Below are 9,617 nucleotides of genomic sequence, written 5' to 3'. Positions count from 1 at the left end.
ATGCACGCATTTAAAACTCCCGAACCTGCGGACGCCATGCACAGGTAAACCGATTGCAGAAGGAGACAGAACATGAATGGACCGTCTTAATTCTTTTAGGCCGCGTGTTTTGCTACTTGCTAATATTGTTAGTAATGCTGTAATGTGAATGGCTGCTTAGCCTCTTTGGGAAAACGTGGATGGGTGGATGCTTTAGTGCGGTGGTCAGCGTGGATGTTATTTGTCTTCCCTTATTGGGCTTTCCTGCTGCTGTTTTCAATCAGTGTGTGATTGCCCTGCCTCTTTCCTTGTATGTTCCCTCCACTTTTAAGAAATTCTTGAGGCCTTCTGCATGATCGGAAATCGAAAAGCCTTTTCGATGTGTTCGGTTATTTTCTCTTTTATTCTTGGGGACTCGCCGCTGGCACGTAAAAATGCAATTCAGTTAACTGCTGTGAAAGCTTTCTGCGGTGCATAGCTTGCAGCTTCCTTTAGGCCTGTCTGGGAATTATTTACGGGCGTGTTTTTGAAAGGAACGTGGGGCTATTGTGCGTTTCTGCAGGAAACACCTCCAGGAGATACCCGACCAGAGTAGCAACGTTACCACCAGTTTCACGTGGGGATGGGATTCTAGCAAGACTTCTGAACTGCTTTCAGGCATGGGGGTCTCCGCCCTGGAGAAGGAGGAGGTGGACAGTGAGAACATCCCCCAGGAACTGCTTTCAAACCTGGGCCACCCACAGAGTCCCCCACGAAAACGGCTGAAAAGCAAAGGAAATGACAAGGACTTTGTGATTGTCCGCAGACCTAAACTAAACCGAGAGAACTTTCCAGGTAAGGTTTGAGGGTAAAATACAAGCCCAGTTAATGGTGGATTAAATTGACCGGTTATTTTGTCGGTAGACCTTTGTTTAGGGGTATTTAGCATGGGGTGGGGCCCTTCTAAAGAAATTGTTATTTAAATTTATTTATTTATTTTTGTCCGTGCTGGGTCTTCCTTGTTGCCCCGGCTTTTCTCCAGTTGCAGAGACTTCTCTTTGGGGGAGCATGGGCTCTAGGACGCAGGGGCCTCGGTAGTTGGAGCACGTGGAATCAGCAGTTGCGGGTTCCAGGCTCTAGAACACAGCCTCAATTACTGTGGCGCTGGGGGCTCAGTTGCTCTGCTGCGTGCGGGATCTCTTCCCAGATCAGGGATCGAACCGGTGACTGCTGCATTGGCAGGCATATTCTTTACCTCCGAGCCACCAGGGAAGGCCAGATAGGGTCCTTTTAAATTGCCCAATTCCTAAGTTATTTTCCAAAGAAACCAGACCACTGGTTGTGCTTACAGAAATGGTGGTATGTGTGTGTCTTCAGAGACAGAACTGACTTGTAACCCGTGAAAAGACATTCCTTCCTTTTTCTTTAGGAGGGACTCTGCCTGGTTAAGGGCCAGCTCAATACCTCTGACAAATAGAAACAAAGCAATAATCCATAGAATTCTTTTTGTTTATATTTGGCTGCTCTGTAGCCGCGGTTGAGCCTTTTACCATAATCACTTTAGTTATTTATCAAAGGACTGCTGAAGTGAATGTTGAGCTAAGGGGAAGAGACTCATCCTTACAGATTCATTCCCAAGAGGAATTCTTCTTTATGCTGTCTCCATCACTCACTGTGTTATCTGTTCAGTTTCCCCAACCCCATAACCTAAAGGTCAGTCAGATTCCCACCATCCCCCCAAAATCCAACCAATCATTGAATCTTTCCCTCTTGTCTCCTAAATATTTCTCATATTTAGGAAGGGACTCATAATTCAGAGCCTTATCCTCCCCAGATCCATCCCCCAGAGCTAGAGTGGACTGATTGAAATGTGGAACTCCACTACGTCATTCCCCTCTAAATAGCTCTCTGTTTCCAGGCTTCTCAAGCTGGTTTATAACTGCCTCCCACCGTGGATCAGAGCTCCAGGAATACTCAGAACCATAGGGTAAACATAGTGCGTTGACCCGGGGTTATCAGTTTTTCTTACTGGCAAGCCATGTAAAACATTAATTCAGCAAATATTTGCTGAGCACATTGTGTCTCCTAGGCATTGTTCTAAGTACTGGGGATACAGCAGTGAGCACAATAAAAGCATTTCTACCCTCATGGAGCTTCTCTTCTAGAAAGAGGATGCAGTATGCACAAATCTGGTGTGTAGTATGTTAGAATAAGTGCTATGGCTAAAAACAAACATAGAACAAGCCTAGAGGGACAAGAGGTCCTGGGATGGGAAGCTGGTTTGCAGGATATTGAGGAAGCCTCACTTGGACAGTGAGCTGTAAGCAAAGGCATAAAGGAGATGAAGGAATGTGCCATGCAAATATCTTGGAGAAAAGAGCCCCAAGCAGAAGGAGCAGGTAGTGCAAAGGCCCTGGAGCAGGAGAATGTTGTGTTTGTTCAAGGAACAGCAAGGAAGCCATATTCCAAGAGTAGAAGAACAGGGGAGAATAGTGAGAACTGGGCTAGAGGTACAGTTGAGCAGAGTTGCTGTGTAACCTTTGAAAAGGATACACTGGTGTCTTGAGACTAAACTTTGAGGGCTTGAGGATAAAAGCTTAGAGACTTGTTGAGAGGTGTGAGAGTGGTGCTAAGCAGCTTCTGGATAGATTTTGATATTAGAGTGGACAGAGAAAGGTTTTGAAATTGTAGAAGTGATCATACTCTAAATTGAAATTGCGTGGGACATGATGGAGAAGAGACAGTCGAGAAATAAAGATGAAGTCTTGCAGAGCCAGGGTAAATTAAGTATATTCCTGAATTCCCCCATCTGGCTTTCTTAGAGAAAGCTTGGTTGATCGCTTGCTTGCTTGAACAAAATTTAAAAAAAAAAAGAAAAAACAGATTTTTTGGCTTTTGACCCTTTCTTTAGAAAAGAGAACTTCTAAATTATGGTCTGAGGATCTATGTTAGGTATTGGATTTATCAGAAAGGCAGTAAGGATTGTGGTAAAGTCAGACAGAAATGGCTTTGAATCCAAACCCTGCTGTTTACCGACCTCGGGAAGCTATTTGAGCCCTCTGTTCCTTAGTTTCTTTGTGCAATGGGATAGTAATGCTGGCGTCATGGGATACTGTAAGATTACATGAAAGAGTACGCGTAAAGCTGCCAGCATGCTCCCTGTGTAGAACAGTAAGTAAACCCAGTTAATTTGGTGGACAAAAGATACCTAGCTGAGAGGCTACTTCACTTTATCTTTTGTCCTTAATCCTGTTAGTCTGGCCCTGTTCGTGTAGATCTTTTTTCTTCAAAATTGAATGTCCCTGCTATTTTTAGTGTCAGGAATGCAGCAGGAGCAATTTGGTGCTTGACCAACCAAATGTGGTGAAAGACGTTTCCTGCTCAAATGAGTGGCTTTTGACAACTTTGTCCAGTGCTGATAGCATCTGACGTGGAGTGTGATTGCTGTATGTCCTACATGTCCTTCCACATTCACACACACAGACAGAAATACAAATGACGTCTTTAAAGCAAGGCACTAAGGAAACAAGATGGAAGATTCAGGCATGGCTGCTGTCTCTAGGAAACTGCAGTTCAAGTTGAGAGAAGAGGATAGACGGTAAGAGAAGCTCACGGCAAAAGATGGCAGCTCATACTCTAGCAGCTGCTGAGTGGCTGAGGCTGTAGTGGCTCAAGTGCTGTAGGAGGCCAGAGGGAAGGAGCCCCTTATACCAAAGCTTCTCATGGTGATCCTCACTGCACGTGGGCACGCTTCCTCCTGCCCTTCAGCAAAGCAGAGGCTCTGAAAGCGAGGGAAGGACCTGGAAAGGATTCAGTCACTGCATCAAGATTGTTAAAAATGACTATTTATGGGAAGTGAGAGAAAAAAAAAAATCACGACTTTTCTGTTTGTTGTGACCTCAGAGAGACGCAGGGAGGGAAACCACGGGTATGCTGTGCGGGTGCGTGGAATTACGCACCATAGTGATTGGTAAATTGGTATGGGGCAGGGGGGTTGCAGGGTGAGGAACAGCTGGTGTAGAGCGTTCCCAGTGGGCCATCAGGAGCCTGGGCCTCTGGCGGCGCTGGATCATCATTGTAGTGAGTTTGTCTGCAGTTGTCAGGACAGGTGGCTGAGAGCTCTGCAGGATTAGGCTGGAACGGACCACACCTGCTTTCCATAGCGATCTGATGACAGTGGCCCTGGGCTGTGTGAGTTTTTCTTGGTTCCTCACTCAACAGTCTCTTTTCTGCCGGCCCCAAGCCAGGCTCACGTCTGGTGACTAAATCCTCTTCATCTGTTGAGTTTCGAAGATGGAAACTTTGTGGCCAGCCGGTACCAGGACAGGTCTGAGTGGCCCTTGGGGTGAGTGTGTGGAAGGAGTTGGGAGGAAATGGCCTGGTGATGAGGTCAGTAATGAACAGGAAGAGAACAACTGTGTTTTATTCATGGTTGTTAAATGCCTGCCCTGGTCCCCTGTCTTCTCCTACCCACCCACACCCCCACTCCGACCTCCCAAACAGAAGATAGCTGTGGAAATCCTGTCAAACTAATTTGTTGATCAGTTTTCCTGTGGCTGTTAAACTGCTTGAAATTCCAGGCCCCACAGTGGTTTTCAGACTAGAGACTCTAAAGTTAAGAGTCTGCTGATATCCCCAAGGGAACATGTTCAAAGTGCAAAATTCCAGAGATTCTCATCCCAGAAGTGCTGCCTGGAGCCTGGGAATCTGCTTTTTCAGTGTCTCTAGGCAAATGCTTTTCCTCTTTTTTTTTTTTAAATAACCAATAACAAATATATTTTCCATTGCAATCTTGGGTGTGTATCTTAAACTGAAATTGCACAAAATTAGTTTTTTCCTTACCAAGGTATTTCCTATTCTCTTCCATTCTTTCAAAACAATGCTAATCAGACTAAATTGATTTCATGACTCACCACTGAATCTTATCCTGCAGCTCCAAAACTCAGCTCTGTAAGAGCCTTTACAGGCCCTTCCCAGTCACCTGTGTATACCCTGTAGCTTGCTTTCATTGGTTCAGCAGTGTTGATGGAGCATCATTCTAGAGATGGGGGATCCAGCAGTGAACACAGCAAACCAAAGATCCTGCTTTTCTTGACCTTGTATCCTGTACCTAATTCCCTGAATCCCAATTTCCATGGTTTCTTAGTCTTCTCACATCCCAGAGTTGAGCAAGTCTCTCATTGAAGTGTGGGGTTGAAGGGGTCATTGAGGACCTCTATTTTAGCTTTTTCCTGTTTTGCTTTTTTCAGTTTTGTCCAACCAGGCAAAAAATAAAAAAGCCAAAATACCAACAGCTAGCATGGTCTAGTGTTGGTCTCTTAATGATTTATAGAAGAGGAAGGAAACCTCATCCCAGATGGCAGAATCTGTAGTCTCCCAGAAAGGAAGCATGGGTCGGTAACACTTAAAACAAGCAAGCAGAAGCAAACAGGAGGTGAACCTCCACTCTTAAAAAAGGAGTAGATTTGAACAACAGTGCCTGCTTATCCTTCAGATACAATTATCTGTGCTTAAAGAAAAGGGCAATTTTAAGAGTCAAAGATTGAGTACTCTGGAGTTTGAATCTGAGTATAGGTGATGTTTCAAGAAATAAACATGTCAAGTAAGACGACGTTACCTATACTGTAAAGACCTCATGTGTCAAAAACTCTTAAGCAAGCATTATTATTTCCGAAGGACTTTAAGAGGCATGGGAGGTGATGAGGTTACAGAAGTGGACAGCTGACTTTGCACCAGAGGAATGAATGGAAATGCTGGTGACTATGGCTGGTGACTAGCAAGTTTGTGAATCTGGCCAGTTTTCACCTTTCATGGCTCCAAAGTGTGTTTAATTGCTTTCATGTTGTTGAAGATTAGAGTCCATGGGCTTAATTATTTTGCTTACTGTGCAGGTCTGGTGTGCAGCCTTGGGGGTTTTAGAAGAGGTGAGTAGAGGAAAGACTTGCTCTGGACTTTGTCATCCTTTCTGAGCAGACAGACCAGGCAGCAATGCAGTCAGGAATCCAGGAAACAGATGGTCGATGTTTTGAGAATTAACTATGGCAAGTAAAATTAGATTGAGCATATCCCAAGCCTGGATACTAGCCACTGGGGCAGCTGTATGAAGACAGACTTCTGTCTCATCTGTTGAAACAGCATCCAGTTTCAGGCTATGACACCCCTCCCCCACCTTCACTCCCACCAGGGCCCTAGAATCATTGTTGTCCTGTGATCAGCTCCGTGAAGACGCGGGTACTTGGCTGCTCAGAGAGGCTGTGTGTTTTTCCCAGCCATTGCCCCATCCTTATGCTCACTGACCCATTGAGAACTCTCAGCGTCTGTTTCACTCCCTCTCCCCTCTGCCCTCCCTCCCAAGCCCTGAAGGATTCCTTTTCCCAGAGCAAGTCAGGTTTAATTCTCACCTTTTTAAAAAGAGTGATTTTTTTTTAAATTTTTCTTCATTTTAGAAAATTAAGTCAGAACAGGGGAGAGAATCCTAGGGTAGACATAGGACAGGATTTGGAGTCGGATCTGTGCTTGAATTCCCACTGGGCCGTTTGCTAGTTGTGTGACTTTATCCCTTTCGTCAGAGTTACATCATCTCTTGAAGCCCCTCCCCTGACTTACAGAGGACACTGCTTTTGTTTCTGGGTTTCAGTCTTCAGCCTCATGCCCCTGAACACCTCCAGGGCCATGCCATTCCTTGGCAGGCCCTGAGCCACCTGGCCAGCCTTCAGACACTCTCCTCTGTGGCTCCGTGCCTTCACCTCAGGTTGTGGAGTTTGGAAATGGACAGAAGAGTCCCACGTTAACTTCGTGGCTCTGCCACCTGATAGTTACTAGCACCTCAGTGAGGTTAATAAATAAACCTACTAAGACAAGTGTCCTCATCTGTGAAATGGGACACTACATCCTAGGACACAAGGCAAGCATTAGAATCGCATGCATTAATAAATGTATGAGACTCTTTAGGGCTTCCAGTAAATGGCAGTTGTAAATGTGGGGTTGTGTTTCTGTTTATTAGTTTGCCTCCCAGTGAGGCCAACAGACAGGGACTGTGCTTACGCTCTCTGGCATTAGTCAGACAGCCAGGAATGTTTGTTGAAGTGGAGCCCTAGGCCAGCCTTGTCATTTGATAAATGAGGAAACTGGTCCTGAGAGGCCCACACTCTTACCTGTCTGTGAAATAGAGCCAGCATTCTTCTCTTAGGTGTCAGTCATTCCTTTGTGAAATATTGAACACTTTCCAGTGTTTGTCGCCAAGTTTGTCTTAGGCACCAGGCATGGCGGTTAATCGGTTAAGGAAGGTTAATCAGTCAATTGGATACACGGTTTGCGTGAAGGGGCAGTAAAAGGTATACTGCATTGAGCAATGATTTTGAGAAGGTCTGTAGTGTGCCAGGCATCGTGCTGGGTCTCCATGTGCCTGTCTAGATGTGGGGGCTGTGCTGGTCACCTGGGAATGCTCCTCCGAGGGAGAGACAGTTCAGCTGAGGTCTGAGGGATGAGTAGGAGTTGTGCAGGTGAAGATGGACGTTGCAATGCAAAGCCTTCCTAGTTCTAGACTCACTTAGCTTCCTTGTGTGGCTTCAGTGCCTGGCTTTGCTGTCCTCAACAAACACCTACATTCATCACAGTGCCAGATTTTCCTTCTAGCATTTGAATTGTGTGCTGAGTGACTTCAGTCATGTCCGACTCTTTGTGACCCTATGGACAGGCTCCTCTGTCCATGGGATTCTCCAGGCAAGAATACTGGAGTGGGTTGCACTGTCCTCCGCCAGGATATCTTCTCAACCAATGGGACAGACTCCTGTCTCTTACGTCTCCTGCATTGGCAGGCGGGTTAACACTAGTGTGCCACCTGGGAAGTATTTGAATTACTGATCTCTTAGTCTAGGTTGCTGATTTCTTATGTCTTCCCATTAAAATGGGAAGCACCACATTCATTAGTTTATTGATTTCTCCTGCCCTTTACTTTGCAACAAGCCTCCCTATCTCCTTTCCCCACTATTTTACCTGACACTTGGGTACCCCATCCATAGCTCCTTGAAGGTCACCATTCCCTTTTATGCCAAGGGCTTTCTCCTCCACATCGATGACACTGTGTTTGAGGGCTTTCCCTGGGCAGGCATGCTGGGGAGTCAGCATTCCTACCCTGTCTCAGAAGCTCCCAACCAATGACTGACAGCAGATGATGGATTAAATGCCCCAAGCCCATAGTGATAATCTGCTTACTCACATGCCCATGTTGGCCTCCTGCCCTTGTATGTCTCTCTATTCTTTCCAGTATTTCCAGGATCCCAGACCTAGATTGTTGTTGATAAGTTGATCAGTCGCTGAGTCATGTCCCAACTCTTTGTGATCCCATGGGCTGCAGCACTCCGGTAGGCTTCCTTGTCTTTCACTATCTCCTGGAGTTTGTTCAAGCTCATGTCCATTGAGTCGATGGTGCCATCTAACCATCTCATCCTCTGTTGCCCTCTTCTCCTGCCCTCAATCTTTCCCAGCGTCAGGGTCTTTTCCAGTGAGTCAGCTCTTCATATCAGGTGACCAAAGTATTAGAGCTTCAGCGTGAGTCCTTCCAATGAATATTCAGGATATATTTCCTTTAGGATTGACTGGTTTGATCTCCTTGCTGTCCAGGGGACTCTCAAGAGTCTGCTCCAGTACCACAGTTCGAAAGCATCAATTCTTTGGCACTCAGCCGTCTTTTTGGTCCAACTCTCACATCCATACATGACTCCTGAAAAAACCATAGCTTTGACTATACAGACCTTTGTGCTTTTTAATGTGCTGTCTAGGTTTGTCATTGCTCTTCTAAGGAGCAAGCACCTTTTAATTTAATTCTTTAATTAAACCTAGATAGAAGGCGGTTTGGAGGTCTCAGTAAATGATACCAGGCAGCCCTTGTCCAACCCCTACTCAGAGACGGATGTTTTCACATAGGTGAAGGTTCTAAGCAGCACTGTAAGGAAAAGGTCATGAAAGTAAAACATATAGAGTTTTTGGAGAAAGGAGAGGAATAGAAGCAAAAAAAAAGCAGTTTAACTCTCTGCTTTGTAACCTTTTGACATGAGCTATTTAATCTTCATAGTGAATAACTTTGCAGGATAAACCTTTTTATTCCCTTTCCTGCAGATGCAACTGAGCCCCCAAAGAATTAAGTAGCTTGCTTAAGGTTTGCTGACATGGAGACAATGCAGTCAAATTCCAGTGAGAGCTGCACTCCTTCCTCGATCCAGTGGTTCTCACACTTGGCAGGGATGGAGGGCAGGCACCTGGTGTCAGGGTAGTCATTGCAGATCATAGTAAAAATCTCAACAGACTAGATTGAAAGTGGCTAAGTGTAATTTTTTTTTTTTTTTCTTTTTGCCGAATGAAATGCTAGCATCTGATCTGTATACGCAAGAGACAGCAGAGGTCAGGGAGTTAAGAATTAGTGGAAGGAAAACCTTGTTCCAATTTGTGGAGCTGGAGACCCTCTGCCCCCACTGACCTTGGCCCAGGAGCTTTGTGGTGTGATGGAGTTGCCACACTGAGGAGCTGCTGCCCGGAACATGTCTAGGGTCCCTGTGGATGGTCTGCCTTCATCCCTCTACCCCTACGCTTCAGAGCCTCAGTCCTTTATGTGATTCTCTAGGGGGGGGGGGGGGGGGGGGGCAGGTGTTCATGGAGCAACT

The 9,617-nt window shown here is 45.7% G+C and overlaps 1 protein-coding gene across 1 annotated transcript in view; it reads left to right on the top strand.

The window, feature by feature from the left end:
• Positions 1-9,617, top strand: part of SKP2 (S-phase kinase associated protein 2) — a 34,658-nt gene continuing 25,041 nt past the window's right edge. Inside the window, exons 1-2 of the mRNA XM_052659132.1 lie at positions 1-44; positions 542-813. Of these exons, the coding sequence (XP_052515092.1) occupies positions 1-44; positions 542-813 (316 nt within the window). The remainder of the gene's footprint in view (positions 45-541; positions 814-9,617) is intronic.

Source organism: Budorcas taxicolor, chromosome 20, assembly GCF_023091745.1.
Source record: "Budorcas taxicolor isolate Tak-1 chromosome 20, Takin1.1, whole genome shotgun sequence".
NCBI classification, from domain to species: domain Eukaryota; kingdom Metazoa; phylum Chordata; class Mammalia; order Artiodactyla; family Bovidae; genus Budorcas; species Budorcas taxicolor.
The sequence above is the reverse complement of the archived record's forward strand: the minus strand, read 5'-3'. Positions and strand labels throughout refer to the sequence as shown.